Source organism: Euprymna scolopes, chromosome 22 (assembly GCF_053919585.1).
Source record: "Euprymna scolopes isolate OS-2025 chromosome 22, ASM5391958v1, whole genome shotgun sequence".
Taxonomy (NCBI): domain Eukaryota; kingdom Metazoa; phylum Mollusca; class Cephalopoda; order Sepiida; family Sepiolidae; genus Euprymna; species Euprymna scolopes.
In genome coordinates, this window is record NC_136503.1 from 83,836,989 (window position 1) to 83,862,014 (window position 25,026).

General features: G+C 32.1%; 1 protein-coding gene across 4 annotated transcripts in view; it reads left to right on the forward strand.

Annotated features, from left to right (window-relative positions):
• Positions 1–25,026, forward strand: part of LOC145243522 (uncharacterized) — a 226,898-nt gene that overhangs the window by 165,391 nt on the left and 36,481 nt on the right. For all 4 annotated transcript variants that reach the window (XM_080106488.1, XM_080106490.1, XM_080106491.1 and 1 more), the window contains 4 exons: positions 8,384–8,476; positions 10,815–10,919; positions 14,874–14,999; positions 21,101–21,256. In XM_080106488.1, coding sequence (XP_079962614.1) covers positions 8,384–8,476; positions 10,815–10,919; positions 14,874–14,999; positions 21,101–21,256 — 480 coding nt within the window. The remainder of the gene's footprint in view (positions 1–8,383; positions 8,477–10,814; positions 10,920–14,873; positions 15,000–21,100; positions 21,257–25,026) is intronic.

Consider the following 25,026-nt stretch of genomic DNA (forward strand, 5'->3'; position numbering starts at 1 on the left):
ATTTAAAACACTATATATTATTCATTTGATATTTAAAGCACTGTATATTATTCATTTGATATTTAAAACACTATATATTATTCATTTGATATTTAAAACACTATATATTATTCATTTGATATTTAAAACACCATATATTATTCATTTGATATTTAAAACACTATATATTATTCATTTGATATTTAAAACACTATATATTATTCATTTGATATTTAAAACACCATATATTATTCATTTGATATTTAAAACACTATATATTATTCATTTGATATTTAAAACACTATATATTATTCATTTGATATTTAAAACACCATATATTATTCATTTGATATTTAAAGCACTATATATTATTCATTTGATATTTAAAGCACCATATATTATTCATTTGATATTTAAAACACCATATATTATTCATTTGATATTTAAAACACTATATATTATTCATTTGATATTTAAAACACTATATATTATTCATTTGATATTTAAAGCACTATATATTATTCATTTGATATTTAAAACACTATATATTATTCATTTGATATTTAAAGCACTGTATATTATTCATTTGATATTTAAAGCACTGTATATTATTCATTTGATATTTAAAACACTATATATTATTCATTTGATATTTAAAACACTATATATTATTCATTTGATATTTAAAGCACTATATATTATTCATTTGATATTTAAAACACCATATATTATTCATTTGATATTTAAAGCACTATATATTATTCATTTGATATTTAAAGCACTATATATTATTCATTTGATATTTAAAGCACTATATATTATTCATTTGATATTTAAAACACCATATATTATTCATTTGATATTTAAAACACCATATATTATTCATTTGATATTTAAAACACTATATATTATTCATTTGATATTTAAAACACCATATATTATTCATTTGATATTTAAAACACCATATATTATTCGTTTGATATTTAAAACACTATATATTATTCATTTGATATTTAAAACACTATATATTATTCATTTGATATTTAAAACACTATATATTATTCATTTGATATTTAAAACACTATATATTATTCATTTGATATTTAAAACACTATATATTATTCATTTGATATTTAAAACACTATATATTATTCATTTGATATTTAAAACACTATATATTATTCATTTGATATTTAAAACACTATATATTATTCATTTGATATTTAAAACACTATATATTATTCATTTGATATTTAAAACACTATATATTATTCATTTGATATTTAAAACACAATATATTATTCATTTGATATTTAAAACACTATATATTATTCATTTGATATTTAAAACACAATATATTATTCATTTGATATTTAAAACACAATATATTATTCATTATTTTACTCAATAGGAGTAGTCACACAAGCCATATTCAAATGTTTCTTTGTTTAGTGTTATCTGGAGTCTGAGTTTGTTTAATGTTATCTGGAGTCTGAGCGACAACAAGTCTCCTCAGAGTTCCAGTACTCTCTACCATTTTCGATAACTTTGCAGATGAATTTGCGTTATTGCAACAGCCGCTTACCATCGATTTCGCATTGGCAACGACTATTGGTCTTCACTGGAATTCGGGATGCACTCATCCAGTGAGGGTTTGGCTAGTGCTTTTTCTCTTCGGTCTTTCCATCCTCCTTGATCCTCCTCACTTATTTGGTGTGGTGCTAGGTTATGATGACATACACACACAAAAAAGAAGGAGGGAAGGAAGGCAACGGCACAAGGGGCGGGTAACTTACAATAATACCCAGTGGACGGCTCGTGCCTAGAGCTGTGGAACTGCAGCAGCACCCCCAAGTCATTTCTACTCATTATTATCGATACACGTTAAAAAGAATACGTTTATTTTTTTCTTTCTATGTGATAATATATCATATTATATATATATATATATATATATATATATATATATATATATATATATATATATATATATATATATATATATATAATCCTGAAACTTAATATCGATAATTGTCCCCATACTCATATAAGCATAAAAGCAAAACTTTGCTTGGAGCTGCGAAATTCACAGTTACACATTCTTAGTGAAGTTCGCTTGTGCGCATGCCCGATCTAGAACGGCTGATATGAGCCAGTTTGGAACTTTAGTTTTCGCAGTTCCAAACGCGGTGTTTGCGCGTTTTCGCTTATTTTGTTTTTTTGTTTTTTTTTAAAAGGCTTGTTTTTACAAGTGTTTTCTTTTTATTATTATTAAAAAGTGTACCTTGTTCTTGTAAATAAAATCTCCACCTTAATAAAAATTCCCACACTTTTAAATGCGATTTAAGCAGACAAAAATATACAATATGCCAAACTTTTTTTTTTAATTAAAAGTGTTCGGACTTTTAGCCTTGAAGCTACCAACGCGACTAATGTTATTTTTTTTTACCTATATGGCTGATTTTATTTGTATTTTTAAGTAGTTTGAAATCTATTTATTTTGTAGTAGTTTAACTTTACAGAATAAAAAATATTTACATTTTTTTCTATAGAAAAGCGACGAAAATTTTATTTTTAAAATACATTTTAGTTAGAAATTGTTTTACCTTATATATATATATATATGTATATATAAATATATATATATATATGTATATATAAATATATATATATACATATATATATACATATATATACACACGCATATATTTACACACACACATATATATATACATATACACACACACATATATATACACACACATATACACACACATATATATATACACACACATATATATACACACACATATATATACACATATATATACGCACACACACACATATATGTATATATACACACATATATATATATATACACACATATATATACATACACATATATATACATATATATATATATACACACACGATATATATATACATATATGTACACACACATATATATACACGCATATATATACACATACACATATATATACACACACACACTCATATATATACACACACATACATATATAACAAGACGTGTATGTAAAACCGTTTTTATAATAAGCTTAGTAAATAGCAAAGTTTGTTTTATTTTTATATAAAAAATTGTTAAAAGATTTGTGAATAAAATTATGTATCTTTAAAATTTTTTTGTTTGCTCATAGTACAAATATGTAAACTTTTATTCTATATTTTATTTACAAAGTTTTGTTATAAACACACATTTTTAAATTTTTAATTAAACTGTACCATCGTTTGCAGGCAAGTAAATTTCAAAGATTTTGTTTTTATGAAAAAATAAATTATTAAAAAATTGTAAATAAAATGTATTTAAAAAATGTTTTTCGTTTGTTTTCCTGCGGAAAAAGCCCGTAAAATTTTATTTTATCTGTAAAGTTTAAAAGAAATATATTTGTATATTTTTTTTTATTACTCTGTAAAGGGTACAGAATTTAAAATAGTGTTTTTTCATTATAATGTTTTTGCGTATTACCCCTTTTTCGACGTCTTATAATGGCAAAGTTAAAAATATTTGTATTAAAAAAAGCAATTTTAATGACAAGCTTATTTTGTTATACGCCTATTTTTAATTAACAACAAGCTTTTTACAAATAAAGCCATTGTTAAATAGTAAAACTTTTTTCGTTAATAAAAATCTGTGACCTAAAAGTTATAAAAGTATGATTCAACTCAGTTAGAACTTCTGGTTCAGTTGAATCGCAAGAGGATCACGTAAACATTGTATTCCTTCTACCCTAATTGATATTCTATTAATAGACTACCTAGTACTTACCTTTCCCAATACAATTGATATAAAAAGAATTTAACCATGGTCTCCTTGCATCCCCAAGAAATAACTTCTGCGACGGTAAATGAACTTCAACAGATTGAGTTTTCACAGCTGTCTCTCCATGATAAAGTTGAAGTTAAGAAAAGAAGCCGTTCAACGCCTGATATTCAAATATCTCAGCCAGGCATTAGCAACAACAAAGTGCATATTCGTAGCTTTAATGGTACCAACGGAAAAGTTGGCTTTGCGGCTGTGAACTAAAAAAGGCATTGTTCTGCTTTCCTTGTTTGTTGATAGGGGGTGATGTAATATAGAAAAAAGATAGTTTCAGAACTATTAGCAAAATGAAAGATAGAACTGAAAAGCATGAGAAGCACGTTGACAATGTAGTTTCTCTATCAATTTTGGGGACCATAAATATTAAAGAAAAACTTAGTGAGGCCTGCAGACTTTCAATCAATCATCATAATACGAATGTTAAGAAGAACCGTGAAATTTTATCTAAAATAATAGATTGTATTTTCTTTTGTGGGAACTTTGAAACTCCCTTACAAGGACATGATGAAAAAGATGATTAAGTAAATCCAAGTGTATTTAGAGGATTTTTAAATTTTGCATCTAAATTAGATCCAGATTTATAGAATCACTTAGAAACCAGTAATGTCTTCAAAGGAGTTTCCAAGACTATTCAGAATGACATACTTGATTGTCTTTTACAAATATACCGTGATGAAATAAGGGCAGAAATTAGCAAAGCTTCCTTTGTAGCTGTCATGGCTGATGATACAACAGATATGTCTGAACATACACAAATGATCATTGTTTTACGGTACGTCTTGGATGAAAAAATACTTGAACGCATTTGGGGATTCTTTATTCCAGAAAACCAAACCGCTGATGGGATATCAAAATGTATTCTACAACAATTAGATATAATCCTTCAAGGGAATCGCCAAAAACTGATAGCTCAGACATTTGATGATGCAAATGTCATGAAAGGCAAAAAAGCTGGTGCTCAGGCAAAAATAAAAGCAGATTATAGTAATGCACATTTCACTCACTGTTATGTGCATCAACTTAATTTAATAATGAGGAATGCAGCAAGCATTACACGAAATGCTAGAATATTTATCTCTAACATTTTGGCTATTCCGACTTTCTTTTCTAGATCACCACAGCATCTGTCCATTTTTCAAGAAGCATCTAGATGTAAGCATTCGACGTGTATCCGCCACAAGGTGGAACTTTAACATACATAAATAGAGTTCATGAAAATGTTCAAGCATAAAAAACTGTCACTGAAATTCAGTCAATATCATATGTAGATGAGACCGTTGCAGAAGCAACAGGAATTTTGAAATATTTGAACGATGAAAATTTCATATTTTGGTTTGAGCTATTTCATAAAATTATGTCTCATGTTGAAATTAATTCTCGGGAAATTAGCATATATAAAGTCAATGAATACATAACAAATTTCGCAACTGCTATTTTAGAGATAAGAAACACCAAATACTGTGAAAATCCTTCACAAACACTCAAGAACGAAGCTAAAGAACTGTGTGACTATATATATGTTGATATAACGGACAGATATTCTTCAACTAAACATTTAATACTTGCTAAATTGTTTTACAAGATAAGCTTTGCTAGTTTTAAGAAAAAAAAACTACCTACAGAAGAGATATCCTTGACAACTGAAGCATATCCCATGATTGACAAAGAAAAGTTTGAAACTGAGCTAGAAATATTTTATAGTATGTCAGATATCCATGAATATTGAAAAGTAATTGATCTTCTGACGTTTATTTTGGAAAACAATTTAAACGATGTTCTTAGTGAAATCACAAAACTCATAAAAATTATCTTGACAATTCCCATGACTACATAAGAGATAGAACGTTGTTTTTCAACTCTGAAAAGAATAAAAACTTTTCTAAGGAATACCATGGGTTGCGAAAGACTAAATGAACTTGCAGTGCTTTCAATTGATAAAATGTTCTTCAGCAGTCATTCAGAAGTTAAGGAGAAAATTATCAATCTTTTCTCACAAATTAAAACAAGAAGAATGAAGTTTACTTTCAAATAAGTAAAATATTTAGAATTCCTTTAAGTTGTTGTATTGTAGTAAAATATTTAGGATTCCTTTAAGTTGTTGTATTTTATACGTGTGCATACGTATAAATTATGTATATTTTTATGTTTTTTTTATTTTTACACAATATTAAAACAATAGGTATTTTCTTTAAAACAGCACCCCCACTAATCTTAGGCACGAGCCGCCACTGATAATACCGTTCACCTACAATAATAATCAGTTTTCATGATCCCACGTGATATTTCTTTGCATTTTATCTCTGTAGTAGTTTTTGTATGTCCAGTTTGTGTCTGTAGCTCATGTATGATAGTCTCTACATTCAAGGGTTGTCTTAATATTTCTGCAGTTTTCATTATTGTTATCCGTTGTATCTTCTCAGCGATCCCTCTGATTCAAATCCCTCTTAGTGTGCGTTCAAAGTTTTCAGTATCGTTCCTAGCGCTCCTACTATACTATTGAACTCTCTGGCCAGTTCCGTGTATTTTCTCTGCTTCTCCGTCTCTTTGATCTTCACTCTGTGGTCGGCTGGATTGGCAAAATTTACAATCTGACAGGACTTTTCCTTCTTGTTAACTATTATGACACTCAGTCTTCTTGTTTGGATGGGTTTATCCGTTTGTATATCCATGTCCAATTCGATCGTGCGACTTTCATTTCCCAATATTCAATAAAATAGTATAAAATTATATAAGAAGTTCTACTTTTCTATCATAGCTGGATATATGGATCATTAAATAATATTAAATTGTGACGCTTTTCTTGCTTGATTTCTACTTGTGATCTTATGAGGTGCGCTGAAGAAAGGAACTTTTAGGAATTACTTAAAGTATAATACAAAATAAAATGTTTCAAACCGTTTTAGAAGTGATCGTACACGAAATATTTGTTGTTTGAATTTTTTGAACTGGTAAAACTAATATGCTAACTTTATATATATATATATATATATATATATATATATATATATATATATATATATATATATATATATATATACTAGCAAAAGTACCCGTCGTTGACTGGGTTCAAAAACAGCCTACAGAAAATGGATTCTGATTTATGAAAGTATGATAGGTTATGAAAAGGAAGGGTTGTAAAGAGATAGCTTCGAATTTGGGGGTATCAAAACCAAAGCAAAATATGATAAAAGTAAAAATAAAATAGATAAACCCCATAATTTATTATACCATACCTGTTCACACTGAAACATTTATCACAATATTCTGTGGATCTATATTAAAAAAACCTTATTAAACTTTGTGACATATTTCCATTCTATGGAGGTCAGGCGTGAACGAACACCCCATAATTTTATTATACCATATTTCTTCAAACTGAAACATAATTATCAAAGTATACTTACGTAGATAGATATGAAAAGTCTTAATTGAAGTTTGTGCCTATTTCTATTCTATGGAGGCCAGGCGCGAACGAAGACCCCACAATCTTATTATACCATCCCTATTTAAGTTAAAACATACTTAGCAAAGTATTATTATGTACATCTATATCAAAAGCACTTGTAAACGTTGTTTTTTAATTTTTTAATCTTTTATTCCCATACTTTGTGGGCCAGGCGCGCACGCAGATCCCACAATTTTAATGAATCATCATTATGCCAGGTCAAACACACCAATTCCTGTGTCTCGATACATCTTTTGTCATTATATGTTATCGGTTTTCTATAATAGCCAACCATATAGAAGCCTATTCGTGACCAGACACACACACACAGACGTTCAGCTTTATATTATATTATATTATATTATATATATATATATATATATATATATATATATATAGTTAGCATATATATATATATATATATATATATATATATATGCTAATTACTAAACATATGTAGTTAAAACTCTTAATGTCCCGAAACTACTAAAAAGGCTCCTCTCTTTTTCCCCTTACACCGACTCCAATTCTAAAATATACCCAACAGAATGTATAATTGATTCCCTACTCCAAGGAATTTTATATAAGCTATATTATACGTATCTGTTTACCTAATTAAACTGGACGCATCTTGGCACTTTCTGCCCACCCCACTACCACCGTCGTCGTCGCGGAAGATTGCTGACTGCTTAACCCAGTTATGACCGTATCGATTATCGATACTTATCTAAGAACACTCCTAGGAACATAAAGTACATTTAAATTAATTAGGTCCAGCCGTTTTTTAGTCTATTTGAAACAAACTCACACACGCGCGTATACACACACACACACACACACACACACACACACGTGCACGTGCACGTGCGCACGCACGCGCGCACGCGCGCGCAAAGAATTATCTAACGTGATGTAACGGATAAAGTGCAAGGTAATAATTAGTTCTAAACGACAGACCTCTGAAGGTTCAATCCACAACGCAGTAAATACTTTTATTCCGAAATATAAGACGTTAGTTTTGTCAGTCGTTCTGACTACGTTTACTATGTTTGTGCAAAATAGATTTATTAATTGATTTAAAATCTTTTTTTGCTTTCTAGCTTGTCAGCTTTGAAGTTTTCATCCTTATGAATAAACTCAATGAATTTGTACCGCAGTTCACGCAGCGAGCTTACAACAAAACCATTGCTGAGGTATGTGAACATTTTAAAAAATACTGGAAAAATGTGACATTTTATAAATACTGGAAAATGTGACATTTTATAAAATATTTGAAAAATGTGACATTCTATAAAATACTGGAAAATGTGACATTTTATATAATACTGGCAAAATGTGACATTTTATACAATACTGGGAAGATGTGACATATTGGGTCATCAATTCAACCCAACATTCAGATCGTGTGAATCAGCTAAAAGTGAGGTTAAAAAGTTAATGTATACACACACACACACATATATATATATATATATATGTATATATATGCATATATATGTATATGTATGTATATATATGTATATATATGTATGTATATATATGTATGTATATATATATATGTGTAAATATATGTATATATATGTATGTATGCATATATATATATGTATATATATGTACATATATATGTATATATATGCATGTATGTATATACATATATATATGTATATATATGTACATATATATGTATATATATGCATGTATGTATATACATATATGTATATATATATATGTATGTATGTATACATATATGGGTATATATATATGAGCATGTATATGTATATATATGTATGTATATATGTATATGTATTCCATTAAAAATTCATCCAAATGAATTTTGACCGAATTAAAATAAAATTGCATTCTACGTACAAAATTTTCATTTTAGAAAATAAAAAATATTTTCTTATTTAATTTTTTTTACCTACAAATGTGTCGAAGCTCTCTCTCTCTCTCTCTCTCTCTCTCTCTCTCTATATATATATATATATATATATATATATATATATATATATATATATATGTCCATCTATGAATTCTGATGATGCTAGTTGGATTTTTCCTCTCTTTGAGGATTTTCCTCTAGTTGAAACAATTTGTAAACTCATTCTGGACTCACAGTAATAAATTTCCTATATATATATATATATATATATATATATATATATATATATATATATATATGGAGACAAAATTAGTCGCTTTCTACTAATAATAACCCTTTCTCTCTTTCTAAGTTGAATAATTTTAATAATGTGGTGTTATTCCTTTTTATTTATTATGGACTATGTCAGTCTTTTTATTTTTTCCTTTTTCATTACCTAAGACATTAATATATATATATATATATATATATATATATATATATATATATATATATATATATATATATATATATAATGATGGACTCTGCCGTCAATTTCAACATATGAGCCTCCGCCACAACCAAGTTGCTCGGAAATCCACACAGATTATTTGTTTATAGTGACGAAGGCTTTGTGTAGAACCACAACTCTTTTTGGTATTACTGCTAACCTTTGTCGGTGCAGCGTACTGCGACAGGACAGAGTATACAGTAGACCGCAGGTTTTTATATCAGAGTTTCCTTCTTGATGCATGTCTTAACGAACACTGGGGGAGCATTTCTCGCGGTGAGTCAATGCGCCCTCAGATACCAACCTGGAAATTTCTACGACTCCAGCGAGAGAAAGATTGAAACAGAGAGAAGAGGAGGTAGTAAAGAGCTTATGAAATAGAGAAGGGGGATGTATTATTTGGTCGTCCTTACTGAGAATTGAACCTACAACTTTCAGGGAATATTATTTTTACAATTGATTTTTTCCAAGTACTCTAACCACTGTGCCAAGGCTCCTTGCGGTCGCATTGGTTAGAATATTTAGAAAATATCAATTGCAAAAACAATATTCTTCTGAAGGTTAAAGATTTAATTCTGAGTATGGGCGACTGAAAAATACAATTGCGAATTTTTTTAAAGCCTTCTATCGAGTCATGGCTGAAGGAATAAGAGCATACTACCTCTGTGAAGTAAATGAAAGGTTCCATTCGAAATTCCGATCAGATTCCTAAGTTTGACAGAAACATTCTTGCGTTCGACAAGATACACGGAAGAAGGTCGGAGGTTACATCGACCGAAACGTTGTGAAAATAACACTCAAGATGAGAACAGTAGTCCGATGAATCCAAATAATATGAATAACCAATCCTCATCTTAAAAAATCAGAAACGTCATGAGGAACACTATGTCACTTTTTCACTCGAACTATTGTTCTCGTTTTGATTGTTGTTTTCATATTTCAGCCGACCTTCTTCAGGTATATCTTGTCGAACTCGGGAATCTCTCTGCCATTGTTTATTTAATCCACGGAGGTATCACGCTCTTGTTCTGACAGTCATTAAATAATTCACAAATTCATTCTTAGTATTGCTTGTACTAAGGATTGAACATTCAACCTCCATGAAGAGTGTCACTTACAACTGAATTTAACCTTTTTTTTTCGTACTCTTCTCTTTTAGAATGCAAGAATCGGTGATGTTGTTTTCATCGCTTCTACAAAAGCCACAGACAACGACTACAACGATCCTTTGACTTTTGAAGCTGTTAAATACTCGCAAGGCAAGGTAATTACATTTATCTTAATCCTAACTTAAATCCATCAACCAATTGTTACTAAAAACTTACAATTCGTTGATGGATTTAATTAATAATTTAATCCTAATGTTTTTTAAAAGGTTACATCGACTGAAACGTTGTGCAAATAACTTAAACTTTAAATAATAAAATAAATCTCTCAAACCAAAGATATTTATTTGAACAAAATCCATCAGAACTGACCAACGCCGTATATACCATCGCTTTAGCAAAGGTTAACTCCGATAATATTCTTTTCTAACAACTAAAATAGTCGTCATATGAAAAAGAAAAACAATAAACTTTTTGAACAATAACGATATTTATCTCAGTTACCCTCCATCATTGGGTATCGGTTAGCAAAAGTGCACACGGAGCCAAAGTGAAGAAGAGAACAAAGCAAGAAAATTCTTTGGCTGCTGAAAATCTATAAGTAAGTTATCTTCAGGTGAAGATAACCAGTGCTTGGTTGTTAAATGGACAAATGAAGACGAAGCCTATTTCTTGGTTACTTTCAAGAAATTCTCTGAATGCTATCCGTGATTTCCGAAGAGGTAGAAGTAGTTTTTCAAGAAACGGATAAAATAATGACGTTTTCAAGATTAAATTTCAATCTTATATTCGTAGATGAATGACTTCATTGGTTACAATATGGGCCAAGTAACGAACAGAACTAAAGTTATTGCCAAAACTGTGAGTTTCACGTTTGACACGACTTTGACCCTCACCTTGACATTTCACCTATATATCCCCAAAATTAGATTAGTACTAAGTTAGACAGTGACCAATATTTTAATCAAGTTTGGTGATAATTGGTCAAGCAATGTGAACGCTAGACCGTGCACAAACAAACACACAAACTCAGCTGAAAGCATTACCTATTTAATTTTAAAATATTTATAATTTATTTAGAGATGAAAGGAAAAAAAAAAGATTTGCTATAAAGCCAATGTCAACTAATATCTATGAGTAGTGCATATTGTATCTTGCTTGGACTTGAGGCAGTTCAGATAAAAAAGCATTTATCACACTGAAGACATTTTAAGAATTCATCACATGATGCATAAAATTGCACGGTAATGCATACTATTTTTAGCTTCTAATATTGACCTCTGATAACATTGACAAAATCAACTGTTGCAATATATTTATATATAATAAGGGTTGCAATATATTTATATATAATAAGGGTTGCAATATATTTATATATAATAAGGGTTGCAATATATTTATATATAATAAGGGTACGATCACTGAAAGTTGGGCATTCCCTACTTATAAATGCTGCCGATAGAAACTGACGAATCAAATTAAGCCACGTTCTGCAAAAACGTCGGAAATCAGAATTGCTCCATAAAAATATTGAATCTTTGAGCATTCCAGCACATAATTTTTTCGTGCACGCACAAGAAGGATCTTTTGCTCTTTTCCTGCAAAATTATAAATCCAAGACCTGTACAGAACAGCTACCCACTGAAAATTCTTCATCTCAAAGACTTGTACATAATAGCTACCCATTGAAAACTCTTCTGAAATAAACATGGCTTCCAATTCAAGAGGTTATGGTAAGTGAAATTTTTAGGATATTTACGAATCCAAAAGTTACACAAAGTAATTCAGGCACAAACTGAAAACTGAAACGACCCTGAGTTTCTTGAAAAGAATGTAACTGTCTTTGCGGAATTAATACAGTGCTTAGATGACAGAAGTCTATCTCTGGTAATGCGAGAAGCCTTGGACAATGGCTGCAAAGCATTGGAGTTATTAAGAGAGCATTATTTATCGAAAGGAAACCCAAAATTAACTCTTTACATACTGAACTGACATCTTTAAAACGCATGGAAGCCGAAACGATTACAGATTATATTATAAGGGCCAAACAACAGCAATATTATCTAAACTTAACATTCTTTCATAACTTCTCGGGTAACGCCGAGAAACGGGTCCTGCTAGTTTAAAAATATTTATTTCTTTTCAAATTGTGTCATGTCAAAGAAATACAGAATTAATGAACCGGTCAAGAATCACCGGTGCCTGCTGCACGTTTATGAAGCTGATGCAGTTGATGTCAACAGAGTTAGGAGATGAATTCGTCGAATTCAGGCGACAGAGATGTGAGTGACAAAGTGGCCTCTGGATTTTACGACCGAGATGTCGAAAAAGTCTGGAAAAAGTGCATTGAGTGGTGAATATAAAGAAAAATAAATTCTGGAGCACAAAAGGTCGCTGGTTTTAATGGTACCACTCTCGTCTTCGTAGCTCTTCAACGTTTCAGTTTTTTAGCTAAAAAATAGAGGGCCTTACTTTTGGAACGGCCCTCGTATAAAATAAAGTTGTCTACATGTGTGTGTTGTGGCATTACAGCTAATCAACTGAAATAAGACAAAAAATTAACTGCATGTTTGAAAGCAGAACTTTTGATCTGATGACCTTTCGATCTGATAACCTTTCGATCTGATGACCTTTCAATCTGATATAGGAGTTCTGTAGTTTCTCTCTTTTTTTTTCATTTTTCTTAACCTTTTTCTTCTAGGGGATGGGGCATCCAACCAGATGTCTGACATTTACCCCTATTTTAGTGAGTCCAACCAAGAGATCTTTTCAGGATTCTAGCCGTCCCTTTCAGTGCAATCGTTTGTATTTCACTTGCACTTGGTTCATCGGGTATGCTTGCTATGTACTTTTTAAAGTTCTTTTTCATAAGCCCAGTTGCTCCTATGATGACTGGTATAATTGAAACGTCTTTTAATTTCCAATTTCGTTTCATATACATAAGTCCTTGATACTTTGTTATCTTTTCCCTCTCAGCTCTGTTAAGCCCTGTATCATTGGGTGCACTGACCTCTATTACGGTCGCTTTTTTGTTTGCTCTGTCCCAAATCACTATATCTGGTTTAACAGCTGCGTTTTCTAGATATGTAGCAGTAGGGATTATGTAGTCATAGTGAATAGTGTAGTTGTCATTCCCAACTGTTCGTTCGGGTATATGTTCCCAGGATTTTTTACTACACTGAATGTTGAGTTTCTTACATATCTTCTAGTGAAGGTATTTGCAAACTCCGTTATGGCGATCTGTATAATAACCATCTCCAAGTAGGACTGCAATTAGAAATCAGGTGGCCCACACTCTCAACCTCAGTGCTACAGAACCTGCATTTATTATTGTTGCTTAGACCACACAGCAATCGATGGGCTACATGAAACGAACGAGCATAATAAATTTCTTTCCTTGTTCGTTCAGCTTACTCTTTCTTCTTTTTCCATTTTCACTCCTTTCGTCGTTGGATTTTTACATCGAGATGCGATTCTGAGAAAAAATGATTTTAATTATTAACCTTTTTTCGCCACTTCCTAAAGCTAATAAGTTTTAACATGAAGTTGTTACCTCAAAGAATTTTCAACCAATCAAAAGCTTTCTAAGCTCGAGAAAGTGACAAATACATGTTAAATTAATGAGCCACTGTCAACTTAGAAATTCATAAAAGACCTGATCAAGAAAATCAGGTTTCGATTTACTTTACCAGACTTTACCAGCCGCACATAAAAGTACACTTTTCGTTCACACCTCCAGCCAGGGGTGGGGGCGATATGCATACAAATCACAAAAAAGGGGGTAGCAATTAAAGTCATTTGCTTTTTAGCATTCATCTGAATCGCATCTCGATGTAAAAATCTGAAGATGAAAGAAGTGAAAAGAAGCAGAGAAAAGGTAAGTCGAATGAATGAAGAAAGAAAACAGGTAGTTTATATTAGCTCATTCAACTCGCACATCGATTGAACGGTCTTGAACCGTTTTTAAAATTCATTATTCAAAGTGAAAAGTGCATATCAAGTAAATATTAGAAAAAAAAAGTTCTGACATTTTCAATGTTTTCTTTGCAGCTGACTGGACAGCATGATAGCAATAATCTGACACTTTTATTTGTGATTCTTTCATTTTACAGAATCCGTTAGACGGAATCAGTTCTGGCAAATTCAAAATGGCTGATCCGAAAACAGGTCGAATCGTGGTTGCTGACTATTTGGATTATGAAAAACAGAAGAAGTACATCATCAAATTAGTCGTTCGAGTAAGTTGACTTAAATCGCTTTACTTTTCTTCTTTTGGTGAGTTCTTTGTTCTAACTATGAGATCAGGTTAAAAAAAATAACAAGATTATGTGTGATGTATGTTCGGGTATAACAGGTAAACCTTTCCAAACATTGATTCTCAAAACCGATAGCACCATTCTTGAGAATCCAACGTTCAAACTCTTTGACCTGACATTCTTAAGTAACATAAAGCAGAATAAGTATACAGAAGATATTGCGAAGTGTGCTGCAAAGAAGGTGGTCTTCATCTACTGAGTCAGAAATTTTATCACACTGCTAGTATCTTAAACCTATAAAGAATTTGGAGAGAGTAGAAGTTGATCTATGGTTTAGTTTCATCACCCTTGTAACTATTTATTTTATCATTTAGTCCTCATATTCTATGAGTGGTGTTTCTGACAAAAGGGGAATAATTGCTCTTTTCTGAGTCAGAAAATATTATTTCTAACGCTTATCATTGGCTAGATTTTGACCTTGAAGTAGTATGTTTTAGTTCGTTAAATCAAGCGGGTTTATGCCTTGTTTGAAGTGATTTCTATTTTAAAAAAATCACTATTTGCCCATGCATGGAATATTATTTTTTTTTTACATGGGGGTCACCACTTATCAAGGCCCTGAGGCCACTCAGGGATAAGGGTTATTGCGTGTACAGTAATCAATGAGATAGTATTGTAGTAATTATTAGTATTGGAGATTTGATAGAGTGTCTTACTTAAGGAGGTGGTTTGTCAGGAATTTGTTTATGTTAGATTTGAAGACATCCAAGTTGTAGTCAGGTGGGAAACAGGCGAACGGAAGAGAGTTCCACAGTCGTGCACTTCTAAGAAAGAAGCTCTGCTCATGGAATCTACATTTGGATTTAGGCACAGATAAAGAGTAGAGAAAATTATTGACAGTAGTTTCAGCCAGACGGGTGTTTGTCGTGAAAGATTGGCGAGTGGGGGACGAGAGATTGGAGCTCAGACGAGCACTTGCCATGGAAGTAACGATAAAACAAAGACAGGCTTGCAACGTCTGGAGCGGTAGAAGGATCCCACCATTTTCCCAGTGTCCCTGGCAACAGATTTGATGTACGTGTTCCATTTCAGATCAGGAGTAAAGGTCAACCCCAGAAGCTTGTCAAAACATGGAGCCTCCCCAAGACGAGAGCCATCCATTTCAATTGATGCCAGATGGGGATCAGAGCGTTGATGATGTAAAGATAGAAGCTTAGTTTTGAATGCATTAAAAGTGACCAGCCACCTCTTCCCCCATTGTACCACGCACTCAAGATCAGAGGAGAGAGAATTAGAGAGAACTTTGTCATTTACGGCCTTTGATATGTTGCCATAGATGGTCGTGTCATCAGCATAGATGTCAACGGATGATTTAAGTATGTGTTTTGGGAGATCATTGATGTAGATAAGGAAGAGAGTTTGGCCCAGGATGGACCCCTGGGGGACTCCAGCATTAATACTGTGGACATCAACTACTACTCTTATGAACCTATCAGAAAGAAATGAAATCTTGTGAAGTAGGCCCTTATGTCATACCTTATCGAAGGCCTTTGATATGTCAAGAGCAATTGCCCTGGAAAGGAAACCTTTGTCAAGAGATTCACTAATCCTATGTGATATAACCGTTAGCACATCTGCTGTAGATCTTGCAGAGCGGAAAATATATTGCATGTCACTAAGAAGGTTGTTTCTGTTGAGGTGGTTGACTACTTCTTTATTTAATATGGATTCCAACAACTTACTCATGACACACAGGAGACTTATTGGTCTGTACTGAGAGGGAGATGACTTTTCACCTGCATTCTTAAATACAGGGCATACTGATGAGGTTTTCCAGGGTGTTGGAAAACACTTCTCCTTAAGGCAACGCTTAAACAGTTTTGTAAGTATGGGGGCAAGTTCTGGTTGGAGCTTTTTCAGCACTATAACTGGAATGCCGTCAGGGCCAGTTGCTTTACTGGAATCAAGGTTTTTGATTAGCTTGGCAACATCACACACATATATTTGTATGTTGCATAGCATGTTGTCTGTTATAGGAGGAAATACAGGGAGTTGATGGTCTTTGTCGCATAGGGTAGAATTAGCTGCAAAGTTCTTGGCAAATAGTCTGGCCTTGTCTGATGCTGAAGAGATGACCTCAGGTCCATTGATGATAGTTGAGATAGAATGCACACTTCTGTTCAAGATCCTGTTTGCTATTTGCCAGAACTGGTGGGAACCAAGCCGCTGCTCAGCTACTTTGGATTTAACAGACTGAGCATATATCTCTCTTGCATGTTTTATTACTCTTTTACAGTGGTTGCTGGCAGTCCTGAAAGCAGCTTTAGTCTCAGTACATCTATTACATTGGTAGCTATGGAAAAAGTGATTTCTGTGCGCGATGGCAGCAGCAAATTCAGGGGAGAACCATGGCTGGCTGTTAGGTTTTTGTTGGAATTTTTTGTATGATATGAATCGCTCTATGCCTACAATTAACCATTCGGTCAGGTCTGATACTATAAAGGACACATCCTTTTTAAACAGGGAATGCAGAGGTAGGTCAGATATGAATGTACGGAAGCTATCCCAGCCAGCCATAGAGTATCGATATACAGTACAGTGGAGAGGTACGTCTGAAGACTTATTACATTTCATTTTTATCTTAACTGCTACAACAGAGTGGTCAGAGGATCCCAGAGGAGATAGAACGGAACGTGAACACAGCTCAGGGGAAGTTGTGAGGAAAAGGTCTAGAAGGCTTGCATATTGACCGGGTGTATCGGGCACACGGGTGGGTTCGTGAACAATCTGAGTGAGGTCATAGGCAATGGCAAAATCATGACAAAACCTCCCCTCATCATCGGTTTTATTTGAGTGTGTCAGCCATTCCACATTATGGATATTGAAGTCACCGCAAATGTGAATGTTAGCCGAAGGATGAGCAGACAGGATTTGGTCAATTTTCTCAGATATGCTCTTAAAGATAGTAATCCCACTGTTGTGGGGGCGATAGAGAGCAAATATAAATGCAGTGGTGTAAGCTAGTGCAACCCAGAAGCACATATAAGATAAATTAGGGTTTTCTCTGGAGATATCCCTACCACATGGAAAGCCATCTTTGATGTAGGCACATATTGCATGCCCATGGCGATCTTAGGGGTCAGATTTAGATGTTAAGTTAGAGTATCCTTTAATTATGAATTCGTCTAGAGAAGAGGTTGGCCCTATGCCAGTTTCACTTAGAAAGAATATGTATTGTTGCTATATCTGGGCTTGAGCACAAATTACTGGTCCCTTCCTCTTGAACAAGAATGAAAAAGAATTTCTAACCTAATATATCCTAAATTATCTGCCAAGCTTCAGCTTTGTTGCATCACTGTATTTGTACCCCTCCCTTTTGTCAACGTAAGTATTCACAACGAACCGGACTAATCACACCCCTTCTCTGAAAAATTTTTTCACACCCCTTCTTTGAATCACCAAACAACTCATCAGAGACAGATTTATGCTCCTCGAAAAAAGACACACTTGGAGATTTTTTCTCAGTTTAAAATGGATAAAAATTACTGGAAGAAAATCACACGCCTTCTCTGAATTTTTTTTTTTTTAATCGCTTCTTTCCTTAGACCGTCTGCCTTTAGTATTCCTTTTTCCTCTTCCCGTTTCCCCAGCTATAACAACATGCAGAAATTTAAATGTAATGTGACCAAATACCTTGCTGCTGAACTCCCCATCTGGGTTGTCATTTATAAATCTGACACGTTACATTTCAGTGGCAATATAGCTTGTTTGGAACAAACCAAACAGAAGGCAAAACTTACAAACCATCGCATTTTCTTTTCATGATCTCTACACGAAGTATGCTCTTAGCGTTCGGCATTTTCTGGCCAAGGCGAATATTGCATACTGTAATAACCGTTCTATTCATCTGATCTTGTTCCTTGTGATTTTTTTCTTTTACCTAAATTCAAGAAGACCATGACGATAGAAATGAGAGGCATCACAGACACGCAATATGGTTTCCATTCTGCTAGATCTACAGTAGATGTGCTTACTGTTATATCTCATAGGATTAGCGAATATCTCGATGAAGTCTACCTTTCTAGGGCAATTGCTTTTGACATATCAAAGGCATTTGATAGGGTATGGCATAAAGGTTTACTTCACAAGATCTCCAGCTATGGTATAGCTGGAAATGTCTTCTCAATTATTAAATCATTTTCTCTGATAGATTCATAAGAGTAGTGGTTGATGGGCAGAAATCAGAAGCTTGTAGTATTAATGCTGGGCCCAACTCTTTTCCTGATCTACATTAATAATCTTCCAAATCACATCCTTACATCATTTGTAGACATTTATGCTGATGACACTACCATCTATAGTAGCACATCTAAGACCGTAAACAACCAAGTTCTCTCCGAATTTCTCTCCTCTGATCTTGAGCATGTGGTACAATGGAGAAAGAGGTGGCTGGTTACTTTTAATGTATCTAAAACCAAGCTTTTATCTTTACATCATCAACGCTCTGATCCCCCATCTGGCATCAATAGAAATGAATGGCTCTCGTCTTGGCGAGACCTCATGTTTTGACAAGCTTCTAGGCTTGATCTTTACTTCCGATCTGAAATGGAACACATACATCAAATCTGTTGCCAAGGTCACTAGAAAAATGGTGGGATCCTTCTATTGATCCAACAGATATCGCACTGCTGATGCAATTCTCTATCTATATAAGAGCCAGGTACATCCAATGATGGAGTACTGCTACCACATTTGGGCAGGAGCTGCTAGAAAGCACTTATACTGCTTTGATAGAGTTCAAAATAGACTTCATAGCCTCGTGGAGATGTCCTTTTCTCTTCCCTTCAACTTCTATCTCACAGAAGAGATGTTGTGAGCCTGTCATTGTTTTATCGTTATTTTCATGGCAAGTGCTCGACTGAGCTCCAATTTATGGTTTCCCCGCACCAAACTTAAAGACTCGTCTAGCTGTAAACACAATCAATAATCCCCCCTCCCACTCTTTATCTGTGCCTAAACCTAAACGTAGATTCCATAAACAAAGTTTGTTTCTTAGAAGTGCATGCCTTTGGAACTGTTTTCCGTTTTCCTGTTTTCCAACTGACTACAATATGGTTGTCTTTAAGTCCAACGTAAACAAATTCTTGATGAGCTGTTCCACTTAAGTTAACAAATTTACCGAATTTCCAAAGTGGTGATGCCTATGTAAAAAAGAAAAGAAAAGAATGACTCCAGCAGTGCACTGAATTGCATATCATAGTCAAGCGGAGAAAGTGTCCCAGATTTGACGGGGAAAGAGGGGAATTATGTTGAAGGAAAACAATCATATATTTCATGTTTTTGTGTTAAGTCCGGTTGATCTTCGATCATCTCTATTTATATAAAGTTAGCTATCTTATCTGTATTATTTGGATTCATCATACTACTGTTCTCATATTGAGTATGATTTTCACAACGTTTCGGTAGATGTAACCTCCGATCTTCTCTAGGTGTATCTTGTCGAACTCAAGAATGTTTCTGCTGAATTCGGGAATTTGGATGGAATTTCGAGCAGAACCCTTTATTTACTTCACGGGGATAGCATTCTTTTGTTCTGTCAGCTATGACAGGATAGAGGTCCTAAGTAATTCGCAATTGTATTTTTCGGTCATCCACACTGAGGATTGAACTTTCAACCTTCAGGAGAATATTACTTTTTACAAGTAATTTTTCCAAATATTCTAATCGCAAGGACACGTGACGCAGTGGTTAGAGTACTTGGAAAAAAACTTGGATCTGACAATAACCACAGTATGAAATTTCATCATGATCACATTAGTAGTTTTTCAGTTATCAACGTTTCCATGGCAATCGGAACATTTCATACAATATGGAGAAGTAAGACTCAGATGAGAAATTGGCTCATCCTAACGTTGTCAAACGGAAATATACAGTTTGACAACTCATTTGTATGTTCTTGTTAATAATATTTATCTATTTCTATGAATATGTGCGACATTGCCATGGAATTGTGGTTATTTTTTTTTTAATTGTAGATCGCTTTTTTTTTTTTTTTTTGTGAACAAATGTTCGTTCTTCTTCAGGATTCCGGTGGAAATGCAACGTCGGCAAAGTTAAGCATTAATATCGCCGATGTCGACGAAATTGGGCCAACATTTCAACCGATTCAATGTGAACTTAAGAACATTCCATGTCAGATACCGGTTATCTACCATACACAAATAAAGGCAGCAGACAAGGTAAGGGTTTACACTTACTATAGTAGCACATCTAAGACCGTAAACGACCAAGTTCTCTCCGAATTTCTCTCCTCTGATCTTGAACATGTGGCACAATGGGGAAAGAGGTGGCTAGCTGCTTTTAATGTATCTAAAACCAAGCTTTTATCTTTATATCATCAACGCTCTGATCCCCATCTGGCATCAATAGAAATGAATGGCTCTCGTCTTGGCGAGACCTCGTGTTTTGACAATCTTCTGGGCTTGACCTTTACCTGATCTGAAATGTAACACATACAGCAAATCAAGGTCGCTGGAAAAATGATGCGATTCTTCTATTGATCCAGTAGATATCTCACTGCTGATGCAATTCTCTATCTACAGGGTGGTCAAAAAGTCAGGTAACATTTTAAAGAAAAACAATATTAGCAATACACGTATATTTAAGTACCATACATTGAAATATAAAATGAAACAAACATGAAATATGTTTATTTTGTTAACTTAAATCTTTCTTCAAAATGTTTAGAATTGTTCCCCTTTTTATTCCTGATTGGCGTGCCATATTTCGTGATGATGTTTTGGGGGTTTCATCCACAATTGCCTGGACAGTAGCAATATTCTCATCAGACCGACCGGTTCTTGATCTTTCTGACCGAGGTAAGTCAACAACAGAACCGGTTTCATCAAATTTCCTATTTAATTTAATTACATGCTTTCGTGTTACAGTAAAGCCAGAAAACAATGTAGAGAACTGGCGAGCAGTTTCAGCAGCATTTTTATTGTACTGAGTGTACAATCTTACAATAGCAGCCTTTTGCGGCGTTGTTACCTTTTGGGTGGCCATTATACCTGAAAGAAAGAAGAATATAAATTACACAACACATAGATTTAAAATTAAAGTTTATATATTACACTCAAATATTTAAACAAATAATATTAAACGAATAGAGATTATAATGGATCATATTGTTTTTTCTACCTTTAACATGTTACCTGACTTTTTGACCACCCTGTATATAAGAGTCAGGTACGTCCAAGGATGGAGTAAGTTTACAAACAACTAACGGCAATGTCATGGTCGAACAACCGGTGCACCTCTCTCTCTCTCTCTCTCTCTCTCTCTCTCTCTCTCTCTCTCTCTCTCTCTCTCTCTCTCTCTCTCTCTTTCTCTCTCTCTCTCTCTCTCTCTCTTTCACTTTCTGGATCAAGTAAAGATTAGATACTCCGTAGCAGACGACAAAAGTTTGCGAACAATTCAAGGAGCACCGGTTGTTCGACCTTGACATTGTCGTTAGTTGTTTGTAAACTTGTAAACAGGTCAAATAGCAGACATATTCGAATGTTCGCGAGCAAGACTTTTTAAAAATATATTTACAAAACTTTTAAAGATTTAAAAGAAAGTATATATTTACAAAACTTTTAAAGATTTAAAAGAAACTATATATTTACAAAACTTTTAAAGATTTAAAAGAAACTATATATTTACAAAACTTTTAAAGATTTAAAAGAAACTATATATTTACAAAACTTTTAAAGATTTAAAAGAAAGTATATATTTACAAAACTTTTAAAGATTTAAAAGAAAGTATATATTTACAAAACTTTTAAAGATTTAAAAGAAAGTATATATTTACAAAACTTTTAAAGATTTAAAAGAAACTATATATTTACAAAACTTTTAAAGATTTAAAAGAAACTATATATTTACAACACTTTTAAAGATTTAAAAGAAACTATATATTTACAAAACTTTTAAAGATTTAAAAGAAAGTATATATTTACAAAACTTTTAAAGATTTAAAAGAAAGTATATATTTACAAAACTTTTAAAGATTTAAAAGAAAGTATATATTTACAAAACTTTTAAAGATTTAAAAGAAACTATATATTTACAAAACTTTTAAAGATTTAAAAGAAAGTATATATTTACAAAACTTTTAAAGATTTAAAAGAAACTATATATTTACAAAACTTTTAAAGATTTAAAAGAAACTATATATTTACAAAACTTTTAAAGATTTAAAAGAAAGTATATATTTACAAAACTTTTAAAGATTTAAAAGAAACTATATATTTACAAAACTTTTAACGATTTAAAAGAAACTATATATTTACAAAACTTTTAAAGATTTAAAAGAAACTATATATTTACAAAACTTTTAAGGATTTAATGAAACTATATATTTACAAAACTTTTAAAGATTTAAAAGAAACTATATATTTACAAAACTTTTAAAGATTTAAAAGAAACTATATATTTACAAAACTTTTAAAGATTTAAAAGAAACTATATATTTACAAAACTTTTAAAGATTTAAAAGAAACTATATATTTACAAAACATTTCCTTTAATATTAAATATTTACTTGATCCCACTTTCTTTCTTTCGCACTCATTGACACACAGAGTCTATCTCTCTATCTCTCTGTCCTCACTTTTCTGACCAACCAACATAAATAAAGCGTTCTCTCCTCAAAAGATCAATGTTGAATTAATCTCACTATAGATAAAGTTAGATGTCTAAGTGAATTCCGGTTATTGATTAATGAAAATATAAACGCACTGGGGGAGATAACAATGAATCTGATTGGTCAGCTAGCTAAACTAAACACCACATGTATATATAAAAAAAGACCAGGTAACACCAATTCCATGAGTTGATTTCCTTCCAGTAATTTGTTATCCTTTTTAAACTGAGAAAAAAATATCTCCAAGTGTGTCTTTCTTCTGAGGAACATAAATTTGTCTTTGATAAGTTTTTCGGTGAATTTCCACTATTCAACGAAACACATGTAAGACGAATTATACTACTAATAAAATAAAATGAGTGATGAAATGCAGAAGATTCTGTGTAGTTTGTCATATATTTTCATAAGTTATTACCTAGCTCTATTCACTGTTGAAGTAAATACTGAAAATTGATACATCCAATATTATATCTCCTTATAATATTTAATATGGATACATAATATATATATATATATATATATATATATATATATATATATATATATATATATATATATATATATATATAGTAAGATGATAGCATTTTTTATGCTAGGTTTATTTTTGGTGTCTTTTAAAAAACCCACCCAATATATTTGCTGATGAGGAGACTTTCTTTCAAAAAACTATATGTTAAAATTATTGTCCATGACTTAGTGTCTATCTCAATAAAAATATCGTTTCCGAAACGATCGTACAATTTATTGATTTTGTTTTGTTCCTCCTTATGAAACCGATTTTTAATTTTAATTATAAATTATCAATCATCTTACTAAATATCAAAATAGATCTAGGATATATGCCTATTGAGCTTATTATATATCTACATTACAACGAGCAATGTTTTTCTTGTATTTTAATTACATTAGTGATTTTACTATTACATTAAAATACACTCTGCTCTTTAGACTGCTGTTCTAATCCCATTTATATATATATATATATATATATATATATATATATATATATATGTGTGTGTGTGTGTGTGTGTGTTTTGTCTTGAAATTAATCTTTAAACCTCTGTTTTATTTATTTAATTAGAAAATACAACTTTGTTATATATGTGTCGTGGAATTGTATTCATTAGCAAAAGATCTAGCTAATTTACATAATCTTTTAAACACTCATTTTAATTAATTCCCAATTAGTTTGTTCGGTTTTCTGAAGAGTTGATCATCTTTAGTTAACTATTATGTGTAATTATATTCATGCAGATATTCTACATGATTTATACTTGCATAATATTTGCGTAAAAATGTTATTGTAACCACAAACCCCTT